The sequence below is a fragment of the Leuresthes tenuis genome, unplaced genomic scaffold, assembly GCF_036924035.1.
Source record: "Leuresthes tenuis unplaced genomic scaffold, fLeuTen1.0.hap1 SCAF_19, whole genome shotgun sequence".
Classification (NCBI taxonomy): domain Eukaryota; kingdom Metazoa; phylum Chordata; class Actinopteri; order Atheriniformes; family Atherinopsidae; genus Leuresthes; species Leuresthes tenuis.
In genome coordinates, this window is record NW_027325373.1 from 32,003,515 (window position 1) to 32,030,541 (window position 27,027).

At 38.3% G+C, this 27,027-nt stretch overlaps 1 protein-coding gene across 1 annotated transcript in view; it reads right to left on the reverse strand.

Annotated features, from left to right (window-relative positions):
• The window catches only part of gfra2b (GDNF family receptor alpha 2b), a 165,223-nt gene that overhangs the window by 13,344 nt on the left and 124,852 nt on the right, over positions 1-27,027 (reverse strand). The window contains exons 6-8 of the mRNA XM_072372204.1: positions 13,442-13,551; positions 12,801-12,941; positions 4,160-4,344 (exon numbers count right to left, since the gene is read on the reverse strand). Of these exons, the coding sequence (XP_072228305.1) occupies positions 4,160-4,344; positions 12,801-12,941; positions 13,442-13,551 (436 nt within the window). The remainder of the gene's footprint in view (positions 1-4,159; positions 4,345-12,800; positions 12,942-13,441; positions 13,552-27,027) is intronic.

Genomic DNA, 27,027 nt, shown 5'->3' on the forward strand with positions numbered 1-27,027 from the left:
TAAATCAAATTCTCTCAAAGGGAAGAGCTTCAGTCAGTGTTCTTACCCAAGGCTTAAAGTGGGAACATCTTTCTTTTTTCAGAAAGTGGAGGACAAGAGGTGATGGCCCCGCTGTAATGAGAAGTGAGTCTAAATGGGCTTAAAGAATCTTTGAAGAATAAGAATACCGCCACTACGTTTCGTCAACTTTAGCACATTGCTGTGAAGTTACTCAGCCTCAGCTCAGTCAAACTGAGCTTATCATAAGCCAACGATATTTGTGAATCGATTCAGTGTAGATTAGCCTCTGAGTAATGCAGCCTGTATCATAACTAACTCAGTCCCTGGCAACATTAAAACATATTAACATAAATTAGCCTTGTCAGCCACAATCTGCACTATGTTTTCTTTCCTACTTTTCTAATATTGAGAAAATCAAATTTGATCTTCAAAAATTGTCCAACATGTAGGTGTCTAAAAGACATTGCTTTTTTCTGAAACAACACAAACACACTTTGGATATCTAGATCCCAAAAGCTATACAGCCCTGGTTCTTCCACTGTGAAGGATTTATAAAATAAAGATTTTGTAATACCGGTAGTGTGAAGGTCAGAGCTTTAAGCCTGAACTGTTTCATCTAATTTTCATTTCATAAATAATCTTCGCTGAGTTTTCCAGAACTCTGATCTAATCTAATCTTCGTGTTTGATGCACCAGTCGTCATTCAGCCAGCGTCACTGGTTCTATGTGGGGAAAATCACAGGTTTATGAGATAAATACAGTTACAACCTCACAAGCGCAGGTTAAAGCATGCGAGCAGATGCATTTCATAAGTTACTGTAACTTTATAAAGGAACTCAAACAGAGAAAAACTACATGTTTGCCCCTGACTGGGATCATCAAGCTGAACTAAGCTGTCCCATGGATCACTGTTCATGTTATGTTTTGTCATCAAAAGTCCTGAGTAAGTAAGTAATAAATAAATCAGTTCAGCTGTTTTATAATTCCTGCTTTTAATGTCTTACAAAATGGAGAGCAGTTTAAACTGGCCTTTCACCCACAGCCTCGCGACTCATCTCTTCATAACAGACGAGGTTCCACTTTCACAGGAAGCAGTCAGAATTACAATAATGTGTGTGAAGGTGAGGGAGAGCGAAGCGAATAAATCTGTTCTGCTCAAACCTCCGCTGTTGTGTCTGGATATGTTTTCTCATTTCATAACCACTGCAACACTTCCTCTGTCTCTGATTAAGTACTGTACATGATGTAATCAATGACTCTCCTTCCATTTAAAACTTCAAAACGGAACAAGTAAAGCTGTGCCTTTTTAGTATATTTTATATTTTATCCTGTAATTTCTTAGTTTGAACCATTGTCCTCAGACACAAGTCCAAAGGATGATTTTCAGTGTCTTCTTCTTTACGGGAGCCCTCTCAGTGTGGTTGGCCCCCAAGGGTGGCATTTTCCTTTCCTTAAGTGTCGGTGCCCAGCCATGTCTCTCTCAAATAGATGCAGTGGGTCTGAGCTTGTGTGTTTATGTGTGTGTGTGTGTGTGTCTGTATGTCTTCGTGTCTCTCTGTTTTATCATTGTTGTTTGCAGCCTCTGTGAGGCACTTTGTGTTGCTTTTAATATATGAAAGGTGCCATATAAATAACATTTTATTTGATTTGATACATTTAGAAAATAGAAACAAATGTAGAATCTGATGCAGAAACACAATCAGTAAAAGTTGTTCTGGAGTCTATGAAAGACAAAGTCAAAAAAAGTTTATAGAATCTACAGGTGGTGACAGATGAGGGTGTCAGGATTGGGTATAAAAGTTGACTCCACCAAAGGTTTAGTCTTTCTAACAAGGATGGGTCATGGCTCAACACTTTGTATCAAACTCCATCAGAGAATCATCAATAAGTTCAACAACTATTTCTCAGAGTAAGATTGTAAAGAACTTTGGTCTTTCAGCATCTACAGAACAGGATATTGTGAAAAGATTCAGTCTGGGGAAATCTCAGTGTGGAAAGCCCAAGAACAGAAACCACTGTTGGATGAGCGTGGAGCCCTCAGCACTGCATGAGAAACCATGATGCCACCATGATCAATACAGCCACATGGGCTATGGAGGAGCTCGGAAAACCACAACTTCCAACAACGTGGACTGACCTACCTGCAAGTTTGCTGGTGAAGACACTGAAAATCCTTTCTTGGGACTTTTGTCTGTTAAATAAGCAACAGGTTCAAACTAATGAACCAATTACAGATTTAAGTATTTACATAAGTTTTCTTTTATTGTCTACACCATGTATAATACCTAAAAAGCAATATGTCAACACTGAACTCCTAGAAGCAAATGTTTTTCTTACTGTTTCCTAACTTTGTTCAAAAATACATTATATTCTCATACAAATGAAATACTAATACAGTGATACATGAGCCATTTTTAATGGTGAAACAAGTTTTAAACAAATTTGCAAGGGTGCTGGTCCTGAATCCAAATGATTTAGCTGATTATGGGCTATCAAAACATAGAGTTCATCAGCCCTAAAACGGTTCAAGTCCAGTTTATGTTGAAGTTAAGTTTCTGAGGGCCTGTAATGTAATGGAGAGAAAAGTGTTCATGAGGACTGAAAAGAAATTAATGGACAAATTTACAAATCCAGATAAATTTGAATAAATCACAGTTAAATCAACTCTCACAGCTGTGAACTGAGACGTTCACGTTTCAGGACCATGGATAGCGCTCGAGAGTGTAAGAATAATAACATGTTGCATTAACGTTTAAATGAACTCTTCTTTTTAGAGACCTCAGACCAGAATCATTGCAGATGAAAATGCTGGCTGAAATTTTAGATGCAGACACACAAGAACACAAACAAAACAAGTTTAGTTGCAGCAGTTGTGGAGTTCTTCACTTCTCCTTCAACGTTCAAGTCCTTCTTCTCAAATGATCCGTCTTTGTCTGCTTTTAAGAAAAGTGCTTGATAAATACAAGTGCATTTATCATTATACTATACCATACTATGAGATACTCATATTAGATGTCTTCCAGTATTAAAATGAATGTCTCAACAACAATTGTTTCCTGATAATCTGATATTAACATTCTGAACAATTTAACACAACTAAAGAGATTATTTCCCTCTTCCTCACTGCAGCTATCATAGTCAAACACAAAAATGAGGAGATGCATTTGTTTCAGCTGGAAATCATGGCATCCTGGCAGTGAAATGGCTACCAAAGTAAAAATGACCTGTTCCTCTTCTATCCTGTGTTACTCAGTTGGAAAAACAAAAACAGCTGTCCAGTGGTTCTTAAATGATCAACATTTGAGGAGTGCTATTGTCCCATGCGGCTCTTATCCAACATACAACATGAGTGGACTAAACAATCAGAAAATAATACTTAAATTCTACATGTATGAAGAAGTCATGGGTGTCCTAATGTGGTGATAAAGTGAGGATGCCTTGGATTTGGATTTTTTGCCAAACTAAGAAAAACTAAATTGAGAATTGGAGCCATAATACACTTTTTGTACTATCTGAAAACCATCCGACACAGCAGGTCCTCATGAGTTAAAGATAACGAAGTCACAGCCAAAAAAAGACAGTGCTGTGGACAGAAGGATATCTGAGAGTGTAAAAAGAGTTTAATTTGCAGATGTCAAGAAGAGTCAGAAAATCTTCACAGAAGCCTGTTTATCCTTGACACAGAGGGGATTCTGTGTTAATCAAATATCTGGATGAAATGAAAAGGCTGCTCTGATGATTCTGAGTCTGAGATATAGCTGCAAATGAAACATCTTTTAATATTCTGCCAAAAGTAGTTTTGTGGGCTCACCTCGTGGCCACAAGCCTCACCATCTATATTTCAGAAGGTCTTTGTCCTGCAGGTGCATTTGTTGCATTTCAGTAAGAAAACTGTACCCGATGAGTGTGTCAGGACATTTTGGACCTGCTGTCATCACAGAGGAGACTTCATGCTTTCTACCTGGCCTGGAAAACATGCAGCTGCGTCTAAAGTTCTGGTTCTGACTGTTGAACTTCTATTGCATGCGGGCAGAATCTGCTTGGTCATGTTTCACTGAACTGTGTTTTCTCCTGGTTTGCTGACATGTGATGCAGCTGTCCGTGATGCCTGGTGTTCAGGCAAAGACTATAAATGTGGTTTGTAACCATCTGAACTCACCTGCAGGTTGGCACAAGTGGAGAACATGCAAGCGCTGTCCATGGGCTTGATGGCGTTCCCGTGAAGCGAGGGAGCAGGTTTAGAGATGATGGGGGGCTGAGCGGGGGGCAAGAAGGTGACTGGTGGCTCGGTTACAGGAGGAGTCCCTCCCTCTGAGCCGTAACCAAACGACAGGATGGCGTTTTCTGACAGAGGAAATGTGAGAGGAACACAGAAGTCAACATAAATAGATGAGTTCCACTACAAATTATTCCATCACTCTTTACACACATTTAAAGCCACATCAACGTGACAACTATTGTGACATACAAATTATTGTTTGCTTACCCAAAGACAGTCACTGCTTTTACTTCCCGTCTGCATCTTCACTGCTTTTAATCTTAAAACAGTTATCTGAAATAATTCTCTAGATAGCCAAAGTTTTAGTGAAAAAAACAAACACCCATTTATGGTTTGATAAATGGGTGACGATTCGGTTTAAAATAAACTGAACATGTGTTTGTTGCCTCCAAAAGAAACCAAATGATTCTGGTGAATCTCTCATTTTCTCATGAGGAACATTTTTTAAGTCCTCATTAAACATCAAAGTAAAGATATTGGCTGCCTGTTCACACATCTTCTATAAAAACCAGCCAAGGCAGACAGTGTGATATCAGATCTAAATGATTTTAGCGGTCTTAATACAACTTTTGAAAAAAAGTTAACAAATAACTATTTTATTCTCAGGCTGCAATAAAAGAAGAGCTGTTGAAATTAAACACAGAAGAAAAACTTTATACTTTGTTAGGTACTAGGCATGTAGTTTTTCATTCCCCTTCTGTACAACCTGGTCTTTGAGCCTCTGTTCAGCCTCTTTAGGACAGTTAACCTCCTCCTGAGGTGGATGGAGGAAAGGTCGAGGGAAGTCTCATGACTCACAATCACCAGACTCGAGTTTAGGAAAGCAACAGCATTGAGTTTCTTGTTTTCATTCGCTCAGCGTTTCAGTGTTAACTCACTGACTTACATACTGATACAGAAATAACCAGTTTTACTGTGTTTACCCAGCGAGCTGAATACTGATGCTAAAGGTTCTGATAAAACAACAGAATGTGATGCCATCCCAGTGGGAACACATCACGGAAAAGCTCCATCGGCTCTAATTGGTGGGCCTGATCAGGCACCACCCAAATTCAAAATTCAATAAGTGTTTATTTTTTAGGTTAAGCTGTTTAAGTCATAAACTGTGCAAAACAAATTAAATACAAAAAACCTTTAGGTATTTTCTGCCTTCTGACACTTTTAAGTTCAAATTTGTTTTTAAAAATGGAGCCAGAATTCCAAATTATTAATTCCACGATTGTTTTTTGTTTGTTTGTCTGTGATAAATAAATGTTATTTTTTGGCATTTTCAAAAATAAAACATGCCTTTAAATCCACCAGCAGGTTCAAAGGGTTTAGTAAAATATCTTGACATTTGCATGGACTGTAATAAAACACATTTATATTATCCTGAATCTAAACTGCAGTAACTTTTCACACACTTTGGTTCATCACTACATTCCTGCAGAGCTGCACGACAGCTTCAACTTCAGTTGGAATTTTTTTGCAGAAGCATGAGTGCTCTTAGTTTGTTACAAAATAAAAAATTACTTACAGTACCAGGAGATCAATTTGTGGATAAAAGTGGGTGGAACCCTCTCATATGACACAGTATTTGGTGCCTCTGTATCACATCATGAGATAAAAATAACACGACAAAGCTTCACCCTTCCCAGAACAGCAGTGATTTGCTAAATGTCTTCCTGAGCCTGAAGCAAACCTCATAAACCTGCAGCATAAAAAGCAACTTGACTTCGGCAGCTCCTGCTCACTCTGCACAGCAAACAGGGTTTGAATAATGCATCCCAATCATCCATGCTGACTACTTTGTTTTGGTGCATTTGCTCTTTAGAAATTTTAGTTTATTTGTTCTATTTTACAAAACATTACACTCAGGAGATTCACTGTTCTTGGACGTGAGCCAAATAAAATATAGAAGGTTAAGAAAACAAACAGAAACTGAACAGCTATCGACAGCTTTGTGGAAGCTGGTGGAGCTCTGAATTCAGAATTAAGAATATATACTGTGTGGGTTGAATTTCTGGGATAGCATGCAAAAACCAACACAGAGCTGCAACAACAAACAGATGGTGTAGGTCCAACTCTTCAGCAAATATAAACCTGTCAAGTCTGGACGCTGGTGTACAGTACGCACTGTGAGCCAATCTGATGTGTTTGGTGAATAATTAATGAGCTCAGCCCTCTAAGGATGCTGCTACTTCAGATCACGTTAAGATAACTAAACGTAAAAACTGCACCAGAGCTCGTCTCCCAGCGGCATCTGACATGTACGTGTTGTTAATTAATGTCACTTTTTACAGTCTTGCTGGCAAAGAGGGTTGGATTTTAAGCATGGTTGAAAACTGCTGGGGAACAAATATAGTAGATAATTTTACTATAAGTGCAAAGAAACTCTCAACAAGAAGAAGTCAGTTTTTTTAAATACAGACTGTTCATTAAGCTTAAACAGGTGACTGACATCTTAAGTACTTCTGTTTCTCTTCATGATCTTTTGGAAAAACAAATATTGTAACAACATGCGTTAAAGTAATGTGTTGAACTAATGGTTTTCTGTATGACGTTATCAGTCTCTCTCATGGCTGTGGAGGAATTTTGGCCCACTCCTCTTTCCAACGTTGCCGAGGTTTGCAGCAATGTTCTCCACTTTGGTCTGGTCTGTCCAAAGGACATTGTTCCAGAAGTCTTGTGGTTTGTTCAGATGCATCTTTGCAAACCAAAGCTGTGCTGCCATGTTCTTTTTAGAGAGAAGAGGCTTTCTTCTGCAACCTTTACAAACAAGCCATACTTGTTCAGTCTTTTTCTAACTGTACTGTCATGAACTTTAACATTTAACATGCTAATTGAGGCCTGTAGAGTCTGAGATGCAGCTCTTGGGTTTTTGACCTTGGGGTGAACTTGCTGGGAAAATCACTCCTGGGAGGACTGACAGCTGTCTTGAATGTTTCCACTTGTGAATAATCTTTCTCTCAGTGGAATGATGGACTCCAAATACTTTGGAAATGGCCTTATAACCCTTCTCAGATTGATGGGCAGCAACAATTGCTTCTCTAAGATCATTGCTGATGTCTTCCCTCTTTGACATTGTGTTAACGTACACCTAAATGCTCCAGAGCAGCAAACTGACAAAACTTCTGCTTTTATAGAGGTGCTCACACTAACTGATGATCAATTAATCAGTGCACCTGGCTGCTACTTACCCTCTTAATTCCTGTGGAAGCAGTAAAGGTTCACTTAGTTTTTCACACATTGCTTCTGTGTTTTGTCTCAGTTGTTGTTGTCACACAGTGTGATATGTCATGTGTTGCTGTTCATCTGAGGTTGAACCTGAAGGACCAGATCATTTTATTATGTCCTGATTTGTAAAACCTCAAAACTGAAAGTAAGTCAACTTTATTTTTCAAATAACTTTAGTATATGTAAAACAAGGAAAGGGTGTATTCATATGACTGTACCTGATGCTGGAAAACATTGTATGTAACTTAAGTAAAGTACTTTTGTTTTCCATAATCCCAATATGAGGGCAGTAATTAATCAATCAGCAAATATTTAGTTAATCATATAATAACTGAATAATACATATCATAAAATATCTGATAGATATTAGACAGATGTGATCTGAACACATTTTTGACATTTTTTTGCATTAGATTTATCCACATCATCATCAGACAAAATATTTGGGATGCATTTGTGTCAAAAGCATATGAACCTTTAGGATTAGCAGTTAATATGAAAGTAAAATTAGAGTCAATGGTTTTCAGTCAATGGGATCACAATCATGTTGGAGTATTTTAAGACCAGGAATATTATATATATCTGATCTTCACAGTACATGTGAGGAAATGTAACCTGAGGGAGACTTCTGAGGAGTTTAGAAAAAGAGATGTTGGTACTCATCAGCCTGGAAAGGGTTAAAAATCCATCTTCAAAGAGTTTGGAAAGTAGGAAATTCAGGCTAATTGTTATCGTTTCTGGGAGTGATCGAACAACAGCGATTGCTCCAAGAGTAGGTGTGTAACGGTCTGCTAGGTCACAAAGGGACCTGGAGTTACTTGTTGAACAATCATTTTCTTGTTATATCATCATGAAATAGGTCAAACTGGTATCAGACCTGGAGGCAAAAAAACATCTTTCTTCTGAGAAGAGAAGGTTTCCTGCTACAGAGGGAAAATGCTTGTCATTATCTCCAATACATAAGCATAGTAATCCTGCTCAAGCAAAGTATCATGTTGGGACCCTGCAATAAATAACAATCTCTCCTGAGAAGCTGTTCGTCTTTGAGTTTCTGCTTTAAAGGCCAAATGGATAGATGGATAAGAAATAGGAAAAAATACTTTGCTTTACTAAACTCTAAGGCAGCTATATCATTAATCTAAGGCAGATATGTCATTAATACATGTTGCAGTCACTGTTAAAGGTTTTTCTGTGGACAGGAATTACCTTCTGTCCTTATTGCAGCAGAGCTGCAACTGAAGTCCACCTGTGGTTATTCTCTATGTAACGTAGTATTGGCGATTATATTGAGCAGCTTTTGCAACATTATTCTTTGGTCAATCAGCTCCAAGAGCTCCAGAGCAGTCCCCTGCACAGAGCCGGCCTTCTTTATCAGCTTGTTCAGTTTCTTTGAGTCACTGGCTCTGATGCTGCTGCCCCAATGCGTTTTCAAAAACTACAAGTTTTTGTTTGTTGGATTTCTTCATCAGTATTTAGAGAAAGAATAAAACACTGCAAATCTCTCTGTGAAACATGAGTTTGGCAGCATTATGATTTGTGCCTATTTTGCTTCTTCTGGGTTAGAGAGATTTTCCATCATTTATGGAAAGAATTTTTAATTAAACCTGTGAATTCTTTAGGAAACTGTTAGGGCAACTTTCTTTGCACATGGGTCACGCACCAAGATGACTCCATGAATGCAAGTTGTTCCACCAAAGACGGATTACAGAACAACAGAAATGATGAAGCTCAGGCGAGGAAACCCACCAACATGTCAGACCTGAAGATGTTCAGGGGTTTTCTTACTTTTACCACTTGTATTTTATAATCTCATACATTTCTGTGAAATATAGAATATAGAAAACTTAATATTTTTAGATAAATAATCGTGATATTTTGTCTTACTTTTTAAAGGTCATGCTTTTCCAAGTTTGTGGTCAATGATGTATTATCACCTTAAATGTCACCTACAGCTCAAAGCGGTATGGGCACGTTTTAATATTTCTATGCTGAAGGTTTCATCCAGTAATCTCAAACTCTCGCTTGTGGAACTTTGCCTAGCCACTATCACCTCAAAGTTCCTGGATTCTCCAGGCAGTGAAAACACAAAAAAATGTCATTATTGACTTTATTTTAATAAAAAATCTAACTATGCATCAGTAAATAAATTAAAATACCCCAAAGACAGGCTTTTCTAACGCACAGACAACACGATTTTAAAATGAATAAAATATAACATAAAATAATATAAATAGGCTATTTAAACCAGAGAAAGTGGTAGCTAATTGCAATGCAGCTTTAATTTTTTTCTACAGCTACTTTTGTGGAGAGTGAAGGTGGCTGGCACTGCTTGCTTTTAGCACTGAATGCTGCTTTTTTTCATGGGTATATAAGTTATCACCTGTCGTTCTCTGAACTCCTTATGTAGGTCTGTGGGCTTGTCCTTTAAGTGTTTTGCCAAGTTGGAAATGTTTCCACCCTTGGCCAGACATGTTTTGTAACACCGTTTGCACAGTGGTACCTCGGTGTTAATGGCTTTACCGTGCTCATTTGTTTTAAAGCCGAAGTAATTCCATATCGCACTTCGCCCACCTGGTTTATCTACTAGTTGTGGCGTGGTGGAGGTTGCAGCAACTGACATTCTCTCCCTGATCCTGTCTCTCCCTCTCTCTCTTTCTCTGCTCTATCTCTCTCTGTCGCTCCATGCTGCTAGCTTGCCTTAATACACACTTAAACCTTTGGAAGACTCCAACATTCCTGTGGGGGGATGTTTCTGTGTAGGGACCAGATGGGGATTTCTACACCAAGAAAGACACAGAGATCGTCTCATTTACAAGAACCTTCGCCCTATGAAAGTATTTTGAAGGTTTCTCAGTCCCTTTTTCCACAGACCTGCCCCATAAACTTATGGGGATGAATAAACGACTTAGTACTAACTAAGACCCTCTTAGAAGAATAACCAGGCTAAAACACTCCCTACCTACATTTAAACTGTATTAAATGTGTATTACAAATATTTGTACAAGTGTATTACAAATATCTTTGTACAAGTTCTTTCAGGTTCTCAGTGAAATTACGAGCTGCATTTTAAGACCTTTTTCACGATCATACTTGGAAGAATAACGAAGAAATCATCATTTTGGAAAATGACTATGCCTATGGAGCCACATTGTCCCCTAGTGGTCTGTAGTATTGAATAGTTAAATCCAAATTAAGTTAATAATTGGACATTTATATGAAATATTGTAACTGTAAACCGATGTTTCTTGCTCTTTCTTCTTGTATTCCATGTTTAACACAGGAAAATAACAATAAAAGTTGTTTGGTTTGTTATTTATATGTCATAACTTTACAGATATTCATCTGAATTTTGAGACTCATAATCGTTACCTATGTTATGTTATGTGATGTCTTTATATCATAAGTCTATGTCATATCTTTAACCTTCATATCCCAGGCCATATGGATTTAGATTTCTCGGCCACACTTCACTGACGTCAGATTTTTTAACAGGAACCAGTACGACATGGCTTTGCAGGGAGACTGCAGCTGAAAGTCGAGGTTGTTCCAACACTAAAGGGACACAAGTCTGAACTTCAAGCAGCGAGTGAAACTGTTTCAAAGATGTATGGCATTAGATGTATGAACGGATTTTAGTACAAACATCATGGTTACACTGACTGAAAAGTTAGCTAGTTGGCTAACGATACTTTGTGTTAATACATTTGTTCGTAGGTCAACCTGCGTGTATCCATTTGTTGCTTCTACAACCGCTCAGTAACATGTTTACTTGCATTAGCAACCATAGTTTGTATTTTCCACCTAACATGCACCTCACATATTGAGTACAAAGAAAAGCAATTAGTAACTTAGCAACACTCTTGAAAATGTCATGTTTTTGTCAGTTTTTCTTTTGTTTATGAGCTGTTGTAGCTTCCTGAGCGGCACAAGGAGCTGTGCACATTCATAAATTACCATCATCCCAATCCCTGCTCCCCAAGCCTCTCGCTGTGAGGAGGACACCTCGCCCAGCAGAAAGCTCTTACTCATTCTGAAATAACTACAAAGTGTTCAGAGATTATGATGGTGCAGAGCTAATCTAGACATACCCAAGTTTCAAAATTAAATTAAAGGAGATGTCCACTTTAACTGGGTTCTCGTTATCTTTTTTAGCACCTGTGTGTAAATCTGAGGATTTTTTATTTTTTATTTTTTTGGCTTGGGACACATTTGATTGTCATTTGAATGCACTGAAATTATTAATAGGCATTTTAAAGGCAAAATGATCAAAGAACCCATGTTATTCACATTTACATCTTAGTAATTTTATCTCTGGGAAGCTGGTTAGCTTCTGTTTGAAAATCTTTATTTAGCTCCAGTCTGTTAAGGTTGTTCAGGATATCACTCACGGTGTGTCAAACTGGCCACCGCACCCAGTCTGGTCATCGAGTTCATGAAAAGAAAGCTACAAAGCACGCTTGTCTGCTGAGGGATAGAAAAACTCACTGATGTGGACTTTGGGCTCTTTAACATGGATAAGGCTGTGTCACTCTGGAGAAAAAGGAAAATGCATAAAAGTTTTTTTTTAAATCCTAAAATAATTTAAACGTATTCCTGATTCCATCCCAGTCTTCTCAGCCTGTTTTGTGAGTAGTGTTAATAACTAATGCATAAACAATAACGCTCTGCTTCTGCAGTACACTGATGTGGTTCCTCTGTGCTCACGAATGTGAATGCATGTGTTCACAGGGAGGAGAAACTGTGTGTTTGATGGGAGGTGCAGAGGCGATGTTGCAGCTGGGTCAGTGTTATTTAAAGAAAGTATCTTGGGATTTTCAACACATTGTCTCACACTTTTTCCTCCTCCGCCTGACTTTTCTCCTCCATTATATGCCTCGCTACATTAATAAAGAACTGCCTATGTTTCCAACACTGGAAATGATTTGAGGAAGCTTTAGATATAATATTGACTAGTTTAAATGTATATTTAAATATTTGCAACCTTTTGTCCTTGTATGATTTGTTTGAACAACTGAACAGTTTGGGCTTTTATTATATTGTATTAAAACTAGCATTAAGTCTGCTTATCAAATCTAAATCTTATGAGTTGTCAGAGTATTGATTATTTAATAGGTTGATCAGCTGAAAAAAAAAGTGATTATAATTTTGAGTCTAGATTCAAGCAAACATCCAAACTATTGGAGCAGCATTATTCTAATCTCGCCTTACTTTAGAGGATTTTCTCTCAGCCTTTGAATAACTATTTCCTCTGTTCTTCATGGATTTGGGACTACAATTTGGACCTGACATTTAAAGCAGGACTTACTGAGGCAGGTGTTGTGGGTGAAGTCGCGGTGGAAGGCGTCACACTCGTGCTCCTGATGGCCGGTTCCCCTGCAGGTGCACCACAGGCTGATTGTGATGTTGTAGGGGCTGTTGTCGCTGTAGTTCGGCGTTACATCTGAGCCTGAGATGACATAGAGAGACGGTAGGAGGGGGAGGAAGAATTAGGGTGGAGATTATCCATGAAGAAAAGTAAAGAGGATTTTTTCCAAATTGGAAATTGAATCACTGGATGATTTTCAGAGAAGAAATGAGTCACCTGGGATGTGTTTCTCTTTTTTAAATCCTCATATGAAAGATTCAAATTATGTCAAGGAAAGAGGCTGATAAAAGCCAGCTGGTGAACGGAGGTCAAGAGGGATGAAATTACTTGCTTTGTTGCTGTTAAAATGGTCATTTTAGTGAGAATCTATATTTCTGCAGAATTTATTTTATTTGCAGAATTTGAGTTGTTTAGTCTGTGTACAGACGATTCAGATTTCTGCCTAAAAGAGTTTGCTGTACAGATGAATTTTCAACAAGCTGCTGTTTGCTGACAAAAAAAACAAAAAAACCTAACAGCTGGATTAACATCCTGTTTTTCTCTGTTGCAGAACACAAGTTGAAGCTGCTGGTCAGACGTACCGATGAGGCCGACGTATGACATGAGGCAGCCGTTGTAGTTGTCATGAGAGCAGGTGGTGACGGTGTGAGGCGTCACCTGGCAGTTCATGTGGAAATCAGCAAGCCGAGACCTGCAGCAACACAATGAAAACCCATCAGTGTGCAGCACAGAAAGCGATGCGACGAGGTTACTGATGTCTTAAATGTTACAGTTGTGTAACTGAGGAAATAATCCAGACTGACAGTGAAGAATAACAGCGACCCACAATTTCTAGTTCAAGACCAGAACATGTTCAGTTAGAAAATTTAAGACGATTTGTATTGCTCTTTTCAACCTGATAAAAGTCTCACATTAAAACATAAAACGTGCAAAAAGCAAAGACAGGTCTCTTGACCAAACAGTAACCCCACTACTGAATCTCTCCAACCGCTCTCCTCTCTCTTTGCACATGCTAACATTAGATGACAAGCAGTTAACTTTAACAGTCATCAAAAAAGATGGATGGAAAATGTTCAATATGCTGATGGGATGCAGACGTCTTAAATCCAGGCCAAAAAAAGAGCAAACTGAGGTCCTGCGAGTCCCAAAGGCAGCACACTCTGTGTCATAAGAATTCATCTCTATACCTATTGAGAATAACTGTCTGCAACTAAAGATATGTATTCTTGTAGATTTCCCTTTGCATAAACACCGGTCCTCTTGTTTGGCCAAGCAGGCACTCACTATCTGTTGTAAAGAAAATTGTCCAGATCTGGTAATTTCTCATTATATTTGATAATGAAGATGGAATTGGCACCAACATTGCAGTCAGTGCCAGTTTATTTCTCAGACTAAGCTAGCTGTCAGTCATGTCAGTTCTGTTTACAGTTGGTGTCATTTCTGTTAAAGTGAAATCAACTTTACCACCACTGCTTATATTTGTTGTCATACAGACAGAGCAGAAACAGCCAGGAAGTATCATTCAGAAATACTGTCAGCTTCCATTTTCTACGAGTCTGCATCACCTCCAAATTATGAAAGTTTTATGGTTGAGTTATTTAATTATTGAGATAATAAGAATTTACAAACTATGAGAATCTGCATTCATTATAGAAGTTTTTTTTTATAATCTCATGACGACCAGCTATGTTTTTTCCTTCTGGCTGCATACACATCCAGTTGCAGGTGTCTACTGCTATAAATCTTGGTATTATTTTTAATCAGGTGCCCTTTTCTGTATGCACTATATTGGTTTGACTCACATCTAAAATCCACCTTTCTGTGTCATTAGTTTGCACATAAAAACCAAAGGGGTAAACAAATGACTCCAAAGGTTTAATGTTGTATGTCAAACACCTTTCCCCATATGGCATCCCATCATCTGAGCTTTGACTGCGTCTCTTTTAGTGACATCCAATTGAGTTTTCTTCTTCTACAGTGATTTAATGTCACAGACTGAATCATCACCAGCTGTTTGTCATATGTACAGCCGTTAATTAAGATCCAACATTTCATGTTATTGTGAAGCAGCTTCAGATCATGTGATCGTCAGTGGTTTCAACACCCCCCCAATGACATCTGTTTGTCGTGACTCTAACTGAACAGAAGAGGAAAATGTTATAGAGTCACAAGATTGGGATGAATGAGTCACTTTTCTCTACTTTACATTATTTGTCAGTTAAATATATTAGTTTCAAATATTAATTGGAAAAAGATTATATTACTGCCACAAAGGATTTAAACTAATAGTATATAAAAAGAGAAGATTCATAATTTATTACACAGATTTGACCATTCTAATTATTACCTGTGATAGCCCTTAAGTCTGTTAACTCCCACTAAGATAAATAACCACAATCATGGGACTATGGTTTAGAATAAGGAAGCAAACTTAAAAATAAACATAACTGAAAGAGCAGTTTCAAAATTAGTAAGCACCAGCTAACATTTTGGATTTAGTAAAAAAATAACCATCTGCACTCGTCAATATCAGTTGGTGCCCTGACAACCAAGATATCTCAAGTTAAATTAAATTGTTTGTAGGTTTTAGGTTGTGGGGAACGTGGACAAATAATCTAGAGGAATTAAATAACTTTACAACATAAGCTACTCACAAGGTCAACTTATAACAACAGCAGAGAAAGGCCACAAATTCCTATGAGTGAAATAAAAGCTGAGAGAATGCAAACACAATATAGTGTTACTATTGTAACACACACACATTACTGCTTACCCTCTGCAAGCAAAGAGGAAGAGGTGTTGGAACAGAACGATTGACTGGATGTCTCTGAATTCAATTAAAAACATACAGTCCTCTGAGCAGCATGCATGAGAAAAATCATTAGGTTTGTGGATGCAGCATCTCTTGACTTCAAAGAGAACAGAAGAGACACTAACAGGAGCAGCACTTAATTTTCCTTCATTTTAAGTCAATCTGAGCACCGTGAAAACTGCTCATTAACACATAAGGACCCATAGTGGCACAGATGTAACAAATGATTGAAACTAAAATAAATTTACTAAAAATGGGTAATGTAACATTATAGATCTTTGACACTTGATGGTGGTACAGATTATACATGTATGCAGAAAATTGGTACTCAATTTGCTTGTCTCTCCATCCATTTTCTATGCTCACTCAATCCAACTCCAACTCAGGGTCACCCTGGACAGGTCGCCAGTCCATCACAGGGCCACCCTGTGCAGGCCAAACATATCTGCTTCAAAATGAAATTATATGAAAACATTTTATAGCCTTTGAGCTACTTTCTGCTTTACATTATCAATCATCACCTACTTAAATGGTTAAAGATGCAAACTGCAAACTCTGGACAAACATTAAAGACTTGGCCACTTTCATATGGAGCACTGCTGGCTTGTCTGAATTACAGCCCAAATTTAAAAAAACATTTTTTGGAACATCCATTTTCTATACCCACTTAATCTGTCAGTCAGGTCGCAGGGGGGCTGGAGCCTATCCCAGCGGTCATCAGGCGAGAGGTGGGGTACACCCTGGACAGGTTGCCAGTCCATCACAGGGCCACACACAAAGACAAACAATCATGCATGCTCACACTCACTCGTAAGGACAGTTTTTAGAGTCACCAATTAATTGTTAACCTAATAATTAACCTAACATGCATGTTTTTGGATGGTGGGAGGAAGCTGGAGTGCCTGGAAAGAACCCACACATACACAGGGAGAACATGCAAACTCCACACAGAAAGGCCTCAGGTGGGGATTGAACCTGAAACCCTCTCTCTGTGAGGCAATGGGCTAACCACCACACCACCGTGCAGCCTGATTCTGAGGGACTTTGCTTCTATAAGGTGCTCTTTTTTATACCCAGTCACCAGTTGATTAGTTGCACTTGGTGTTTATTCATACATACATAACACAAACTAAGTTTCAGATACTATTGGCTGCATATGATGAGAAATGACACAACGTCACACACATTTTAATGATGATCTAAACAGTATATAAATAGTTGGGTTGCTCATAAACTTTGTAAGCACTTCACTCAGAATATGATAGCATATTTCAGTGGCTCCACTGTTGTATTGTGAACAGAACTACTACAGACATCCCCACAGAAATCTGAGGATAATATGCATAAATGCAACAAGGGGATGTGTTCAGAAGACAGAATCTTCCGCCTGTCATCATGTATGACAAAGTTATAAGTCCAGTCCTTCTATAACAAAGAATACATCACATCAGTAGAATATGATCCAATGGGAATGTCAGCTTGTCCTCTTAAACTGGTGCGAATTAGATAAAGAAAAAAAAAAAAGGCTGTTTTTACCAAAACACTAGCTGGTGGTTTGTTATATGATGTCTGATGACCTCAAACAGTTCTTCTAGTGCAATTTTTGGATTTGTGGAAAGTAAATAGAACAATAATTCACATCCAAACACCATCATCCCATCAAAGTCCAGTGTTCTGTCTGTCTCCCATCAAGCTGCGATGAAACCAGTCCAAAACGGTCTCCGATTTCCTGTTTCTGCAGCCTGACTTAGAGCCCCACACAGAAATGTTTCCTTTATCCTTTTCTCACCATGACCTCCCACTTCCATAATGCAAATCCAACAGCAGCTGGTCCCAGTCCAGCCCTCTTATGTGAATCATCTAACAAACAACCTGCTATTTACTCTCCAGTTATTTTCTACCTCACCTAGTTAAGTTTAGTGACAGTATATCATTGCACCAGCATGAAGCCACAAATAGAAAGTCTATGGAACATTTTTACTTTCCTCAATGAATGCACATCAACACGAGGGGAAAAAAGGTCAGTCTTAAAGTGTGTAACACCCTCAAATTAAGAGAGTCGCAGTAATGCAACTATAAGCTGATTTCCAGCTGCCACTGAAAAGAAGAAAGCCTGTAACAAATAATAGTAGTAACAACCCTGTAACTTTCAATCTAACTTACTCTTTCTAACAGACTCATCTGTTTTAGAGACATTTTAATCTTCTTCTCAACTTTAAGTCTAAGACTGTGAGTCATTGTATCGACCCGTGGCATCATGAAAACCAGCAGCACCTGAGATACTTGCTTTGGTTCCCCATCCCAGTGCAGCCCAGTGGACTGGTCTCACTGAAATACATTAAATGAGCATGGCTTGTTGGCACCATATTACATGATGGAGGGATGTACTGTGTTGGAATAACATGGTAGTGCCTTGGGAAGTGACAAAAACTTGTCTTCTGATGTATGGAGGTGTAAAGATGTTCCTAACCCAGATCGGTCAGCTGGGTTGCCAGTGTGATAAGTCCCACCCCCAGATGTGGTAAAAACACCTGGAGGTGTGAGATCTATGACATTGGATTGTCCAAACTAAGCAGCTTTTGCCACTGATCAAACTAAAACTGAAAGTAGAAGTGAAAGCAACACAAAACAGAAAATAAAATCCCCTCCATCCCCCGTACTCTCCTTTTTGGGTAATTCTGAATTTCGCTGACCTTTTGTTTTCAACAGCACTTTTGTTTGTACTTGTGCTTCATAAGTAACGTTGGGCTGACTTCTAATATTTGCATTGTTTCCCTGTCATCTGTATATCACATGCCTCCTTTCTGTGAGATTTGGTTTGGTTGAGTCCCCACCTCATCCACTTTTCCTGCCACCGGACATAGTGTTCTGCATAGAAAAGCAGAAAAGCTGATTTAGCTCTTTCAGAGTCAGTGATTCCACCTGCACTGATATTTGTTTCAGCTGTATTAATCAGTAGTTGTCTGTGTATGTCAGTCTCAGGTAATACAAGTTAAGGTGTGCTTCAGCAGAAAAAAGGCAAAAATCAAATGTAGCAAACAGTGAGAAGGCTGCGGGCTGCAGCATCCGTCTGCTGCTGTTGCCATGAAACCTCTGAGTATACCGTCATGTTTATTAAGACATGACAATACAAAATCATTATCACTGCTAGCTTTGTGATGGATTGGACACAGCTGCCTAAAGAAATGTACCCTTCTGGATAAATAAAGAACTATGTAAGACAAGACTTCGGAGTGTTTTGAAATCTGAGATCATCAAAACCTTCCAAAACCACTCAGTGACACTAGTGTGTGTCCAATTTAACCAGTTTAACTCAACATGAACAAAATCATGTCCTTTTATTTATTTGCCTCCATTCAAGTTGATTCCTTTATTGCAATAAATACACTAAAATAAAGAGATTTCAAGGCAAGTTTCTCTATTAAGAATTTTACATGTACATTCACACGCATCTATTTGTTAAGTGAGAATGTACGAAAGTTATACTACTGAAATTTGCACTATTTTTTGTAAAGTCCTTGAAAAAAAGGTCCTTGAAAAATGCAATAAGAATGGAACATAAACGGATGGAACAGATGCGCAGAAAACTCTCAGAGAGCTGAAAATCCTTGAGGAAATAAAGGCCGATTCACACAGTAGTTTGGGAGATTATGTGCATTTTCAGAATGCATGTCCTGCAGGATCCACTACATCATGCATATGTTAATGCACAAGAAACTGTCACTGGCAATAACTGTGCAGCTGCTGAGCTTAATCTAGTGCCTGTCCTACTTCTCCTCTGTTCTTTTGTGTCTGTTTCTTCTCTTTAATTCCACAGCTTCTGACGCTTATGGGCTATGACGCGAGTCCTCTTCTGTCCTCTTGGATGCAGTATTTTTAAGAACGAGGACCATAGGAAAACAGGGTGTTAGCTGGCGTATGGTCTGATCAGCGGTGTGACAGAAACATGTCACTGTAACTGAGGCTGGGTGATGGATAGGCTCCACATGTGAATGTTTGTGTGCTAGTGCACCGATCCTGTGAGCAGATCTTGAGCTAAGGGTTAAAGAATTTAGCCAAGATGTTTAAAGCTGAGTCATGTCCTTTCATAGACAGGAGTACAAACCAGTGTTGTTACACAAATGCTTGACACATAAGTACATGTGAAAGTGTTTGTCTTTACTTGTCAGCTGTGGAGTGATATAGTTTGACAGGTCTGAGTGCATTTGACTTTCACACAGAGGTCACTGTGTGTGTGTGTTGATCCAGCTTTTTCAGCAAAAAAAAAATTTAGATCACCGATTTGAGGACAATTTGGAAACATGAGGACCAAATAAAATAAAAGTTTACATTTAAATGTTTGTAAAGCAGCATGTGGCCAAGCAATGACAAAATGTTGTATTGAAGAGACACTTAATTTGATTTATTTCCTGGAAAAAACATAAATATGTTGATAGCTCATTCTACACTTCAAAACTTCTGCTTTTATATACCTACCCTCTTAATTCCTGTGGAAGTAGTAAGGGTGAACTTAGTTTTTAACTGTTTTGTCTCAGTTTTACTCCAATAATTAATGACACAGTGTAATATGTCATGTTCATCTGAGGTTGGTTTTTACATAATTTTAGGACCCACTGAGGACCATATGACTCTTTATGATGCCCTAATAAGTCAAATCCTAGAACTGAAAGAAGGACCTTTTTTCACATGCAATATTAGGAAAACAGCAATATGATATATCATTGTTGAATACTGCGAAGAGTTGTGATATGTAAACAAGTACTAAATATGGTGCTAATTTCAGGTGTTTTAATAAGGGCTGCATCTCACTTTTCCACCAGTGCATGCAAGTTAGTTATAGAACATGTGTATGCGATGGAAAGCAGCCCTCATTAATACACCTCTGCTTGTCCTATTTCAAGTTAAACTATCTTTGTGATATCGTTATATGTTAAGACCTGGATAATGATACATTGTCAGTATACTGTGCAGGAAAGTAGAATAAACTAATGCAATTAAAAAGGAAAAACTGTCCAACTGTCCGTACATTTTACGCAATGTCCTCTAACTTCTGTGTGCTGAATGTTATCCTGCTGTGAGTTGTTCTGCAAACATGTCATCTCTTGACAAAAACACGACATATTATGCAAGTATAGACACACCATGTCCAACACTTATCAGTCTGACTCACATTTAAACACTTTTGGTCCTTCTATCTTTGTGGGGTCAACATATTGTACCTCTCAACAACTTTAACCTGACCTGCACAACCTCATATTGAACCTGATCCGGGCATAAATCGTTCTCTACCTTCATACAGCACTCTGAAGCTGCCTCCCAAAGTTAAGCTAAAATGTCCCCTTTCTCAAGGTCTACACCTTCATTGCTGCTCTCCAATACACACACACTCAGTGACGCCTTCACCTTTGTCAAGGCAGACTGCAGAGAGAACGTTCTGTTGTGTCTGGCAGTTATTTATTTCAAAGAAACGTGAGGACGGTCTCTTGGACACATGTCTGATTTTTGCAGGACAAAAGTGCCACATTTGTCTCTGTTACAGAGACTTGAACATGTTATTGGGATTAAAGGAACTGCATTAGGCTGGTTTAAGTCATATTTATCTGATAGATTCCAGTTTGTTCTTGTAAATGAAGAATCTTCCTCACATGTTGGCGTATGTCATGGAGTTCCTCAGGGTTCTGTGCTTGGACCGATTCTTTTTACTTTATACATGCTTCCATTAGGTAACATTATCAGACAGCATGGCATAAATTTCCATTGTTATGCTGATGATAATCAGCTGTACTTATCTATGAAACCAGATGAAACCAACAGGTTGGTCAGACTACAAGCCTGTCTTAAAGACATAAAGACCTGGATGACTCAGAACTGTCTGCTTTTAAATTCAGACAAAACTGAAGTTGTTCTCTTTGGACCTGAGCGCTTCAGGGAGAAATTGTCTAGTTATATAGTTACTCTAGATGGTATTTCCCTGGCTTCTAGTTCTACAGTGAGGAACCTTGGAGTTATTTTTGACCAGAATTTATCATTTGACGCACATATAAAACTGGTTTCTATGACTGCCTTCTTTCACCTTCGTAATATTGCTAAAATCAGGAACATCCTGTCTCAGGGTGATGCAGAGAAACTAGTTCATGCATTTGTTACTTCAAGATTGGACTACCGTAATTCCTTATTATTGGGCTGTCCCACATATTCTCTGAAAAGCCTCCAGCTGATCCAAAATGCTGCAGCCAGAGTTCTGATGAGAACTAACAGGAGACATCATGTTTCTCCAGTTTTAGCTTCTCTTCATTGGCTCCCTGTTAAATTCAGAATAGAATTTAAGATTCTTCTTCTCACATATAAAGTTCTTAATGACCGAGCTCCATCATATCGTAAAGATTTAATTGTAAGGTATTTTCCTAACAGAGCACTTCGCTCCCAAACTGCAGGTTTACTTGTTGTTCCCAGAGTTTCTAAAAGTAGAATGGGAGGTAGAGCCTTCAGTTATCAGGCCCCTCTCTTGTGGAATAAGCTGCCAGTAAGCTGTCCCTTATACGTGTACCTGCTGCCAGAACCCACAACTTTGTTGGCATTGCCATCGTTATCTCTATCCTTTTGTTGTTCCTGAGGACCACCTTTCTGTGGTTTCAATGCAAAGATTGATTTTTGTTTTTACTGCTGCAATAATGACCTTGATCTCAATCTGCCTGATTTAATATATGAAAATAACACCTGAGAGCATGACTTCCTGTCCTCTGTGGACCAGAATAGAAGAACAATATCAAAGTTTTATCGTTAGCTTGTGACACTGAATATTTCATGAAAGCATAATTCACATTTAATAATTTATTGCATGATATAATTAATATGATTACGTTTTTCTCAAACAGAAATGGAACTATCCGTCTTCCCTTTTTTAAACTCTTGACTTTCTACACATTTGAACTCAATCTAAGACTAAAACCTATACTTGTCCAACACAAGATTTAAGCGGCATTCAATCCAGACTTAAATGTTATGTCGGATCTCAGCTTTGACTGTTCCCATAGTGGAGCATTCATGAGTTACAGGCACCTGATGGTTGATAGAACAGGATAAACTGTTGGAAATTATTCAGTTTTGTATATCTGTAGCCTATTTTTGGAGTTCAGAGCTGTCAATTGCAAGCATCCCCACCAACACACAAATAAAAACAATAATTGATCTTCAAATAAAATGCTGTGATTATTCAAGAATCAGTTAATAGCGCTGACAAATGAAGGTCAGAAAGTGATGATGTCAGAGCCGAAGACAGAAGGAGAATCACAGCAGAGATAGCTGAGTGGTTCAATGTGCCGTCTCAGAAATCACTTGATCAAATCCTGCCGTAGCTCTCTCATTTCCCTGCAGGGCTCGTTAAAGATTCATCTAACTAATCATCAAGAGCAAGAAGAAGAAAAAAAGAACTGTACTTTCTCTGACCCAAGACATTTCCTCTAAATGAGATTTCAGACACTCACAGCAAGGAGACTTTGGAGTAAAATACATGAAAAAATAAACATATTTAAATAAGACATGACCAAAGGTTTATAGCACACAGAAGGCTCAGAGGGTTTTGCAGTAAAGCAGAGATTCAGAGTGCAGAACACAGATGAACATGGGGAGGACATTAATCAATGTATGATAGCTGCAGGGTGTTCTGTGCTTTAAAGTCCCTGGGTTTTAACATTTTAATCAAACATAAAATGGCTCATTAACAACCCTGAAGTCCTGCTTGGAGTGTTGGAACTGGGGTTTCCATGATGTTGTTGGACCTAAAAAGGAAGTACACTGTTGCTATAGAGTTGGTAAACAACTTGGGCCCCTTATTGTTTCAAAATTGTGTTTTTGTTTGTCTAACTGTGGAAGAAGCAGGACTTAATGTGTGATAATCCTGTTGTCATGTAAAGTATTCACAATGTAGAGATTCAGTGATAATCAGGAAAGTTCTGCATATCTGACAATAATCTTTAGCTCTTCTAAGTATATTTATGGATGTCCATTTAAAATTGAGTCTTCATCCCAGAATGGAAAACAGCAACAGACATCATTTGGACCACCTAAAATTATATATACTCAAACAGATACACAGATCCAAAAAGGAGCTGAACTACAGACTAGAAAACGGAAATAGACCCAAATAGGTACAGACCAAAAGACAAAGACTGGGAAAGGCCAAGAGAACCAGACTAATCCAGACTGGAACAGGCAAACTGACCGACAGTGGTGCAATCCTAGTCACGTATGAACCAAATCACCTAGACTGGAAAAGGCTCTAGAACACACCACCAGACTGGACCAGGCCAACTGACCCAAACAGGTAGACTGAAACAGATCAACAGATTCAGACTACAACAGACCAGTAACGACAGATGGGAACAAAACTCTAAGTTATGTATGTGCAGTCACCGTGTGCAAGAATATGCAAATGAAATTACAGTGAGGCTGATGAGTCGTGATGCCCTCATTACTGACTGTCAGGCAGCACGACTTATTCAGAATGACAGGACTCACATACACACTGCTGGAACCAACTCATCTAATTATCTCCAGTGTAAATACAGACACACGCGTAGTCATGTATGACTCTTATGATAGCATCCCTTCAGTCACATATATGTATGTATGAAAAGGTTTGCTGGCTGACATGCACCCACCTGCACACTATTTACGTTTAACCCTGACTTGTCAGTCACAGCGTAAACGACTCCAAGATCCTGCAGTGTTATTCAATTACCATGTCTGCATTAATGGGGATAAACAGTGCGCACACACCCAGAGACACACAAACACCCGCCTCAAAACTCACCACAAAAACACATTTATTCTTTCTGCAAGTAAATCCATCAAATAACAGTAAAATGTTGGCATTATAGCATAATTTGTTATTCATAAAATTCAGTACATTATTTCTAAAACACATTAATGTGACAGTATCCAAACTGAGGAATGTTTCAAGTCCTATTTAATCATATTTAAAGAATTTGCATAACTCCTCATATGCAGCTTCACTGATGTGTTTATTAATGGATTAATATTAACAATTTTAGTAAGTCCCAATCTTTACATACTATAAAATACGTAATGCTGATATTTTCTTTAGAGATTAATCATTTACTCAAACTCCATGTGTCTTCATAAAATAGAAATACATTTTTAAAACAGTTAGACACCAGAGTTAATGTGTTTATGTGCATAAAGAATTCACTCATGATTTATGATTAAGAGCAAAGACAGTATGAAGCTTCCTGGGGGATATAAACGACACAAAGAGGAGGTGAACTGGCTGATCTTGCAAGAAACTGTATATTCTGATCATTAGGAACACTATTAAAAACAGACTGTTGAAGAAAATAGGCTGGTTTGCTTGCTACTCAGACTGATGCAGTTTTGTACGACTTTAAGTTTCCCTGAAGTCGTACAAACCCTGGAGCCACAAAATATGCATGGTTGAAAAGACCAAAAAATCCTCCTTTTACACAGAATCCTCCTGACTCTGTGCACCAGATGAAACCTCTAAAACTCCTTACGCTCAAGTTTAAACACTCAAATGCATCCACTTACATCACATGTGCAGTCACATAGCATCAAAAGTTCACTTTGTGTCTGTCTGAACCCTCCAGACAGCACTCTCCTCAAATGCCATCATAGCACTAGATGAAGGAGAGCCTCTGCAAGAGTTTCATTCGTACACAAGGGAACAAAGTTTGTTTTCTCTTTCTCTTAAAACTCATGACTAAAACAAAAGACTATATATTGGTTGAGTGTCCAAAAGTCTCAGCCATTGTACAGGGCAGTATTAATTTGACATGTGTGCCAATAGCCATGTATTTATTATTAGCTTTTTATACTTAACTGACAGAAAGCAAAACATAAAAGTAAAAACTTGTTGGATAATATTTGATTAGATGGAGTTTGTCATGATGCCACCACTCCTCATAAATATTCTCCTAATTGTTATAGTTCTGCATTATGACATGTGTGACACTTTCATTTAATACATATGTAGCTACAGTACCATTTTAAAAGGCAGATGTAAGCATGGAATGATTTTGGAACCCATAAGTGCAGTTGCTTTACATTTATATTGTCTTTATAGTCGTTAACTGCTATTTTGTGCTTTGAACCAATATGGCTTCTATATGTTCCTGAGTGAGACTATAAAAAACTTTATTTATACATGAGAGCTCACTGACATGTGACTATTTTATCCACTAACAGAGTAAAGAACAAAGATCATTCAGGCAACATTAAAACAAAGTGCTTTAAAAAAAAAAAGACAATAAAAAAAATTAAAATGGATGTATCATAGATGTTATGAAATACTAAAAGAATGTTGGGATTTACAAACCCAACAAACCTTATAAATAGAACATAAAAAAACCTCAAATGTTGATAGTGAGATATTTTACTATTTGAAGAAATATATCAGTTCATCTTAAATGTACTGGCAGCAACACTTCTCAACAGGTCCATGTAAGCATCACCTCTTCTTTTAACTACATCTGTAAACATCTGGAACTGAGGAGACCAGCTGCTGGACCTTTGGGAGTGGAATGTTGTCCCGTTCTTGTCTGAAATAGGATTCTAGCTGCTCAGCAGTCCTGGGTCTTTTGATCCATCTGACAATAGAACAACCACTTTGCCTCAGTCCATTTTAAATGAGCATTGGTCCAGAGAAGACGGCAGTGCTTCTGGATCCTGTTCACATATGACTTCTTCTCTGCATGATGGAGCTTTAACTTGCATTCATAGATGTTATGGTGAGCTGTGTTCACAGACAATGATTTCTGGAAGTGTTCCTGAGGCCATCCACTGATTTCCAGGACAGAATCAGGTCCAAGGCCTTAACTACCATTGAGGACACCAACGTCGTGTCCTCTGTATTTTTTTACATTTTTTTTTAATTGTGGTGATTTTGTATTTGAAGAGCCAAGAGTAGCGCTGTTTAATAAAACAGTGGCTCAGTTTGGACATACGTGCTGCGCGTCATCTACAATATGCACTGTCTATGGTAACTACCACACACAAGTCGGACTTTGATGTTGTTACCGCTACCGTTAGTGAGTCAGTCAGTCACACCAGTCACTGGAAGAGGAGTACATCAAGCTAAAAATGTAGATGGAGAGCAGTTTAAGTGGTAGATGACTTTGAGAAAAAAAACAATTTTAATGTGGAGATTTTTTATTGCAGCCCAGCGTACTACTCAGATAGCAAGGAAACATCAAATCAAAGTTTAATTTTGGTTAACTCAGTCAGTCAATCAATTTCCATCGGTTGAGTCAACATTCATTTTGCGATTGAAATGTCAGCGACGTCTTCGATTGAAAATGAAACGTTTATTCAGTGTTG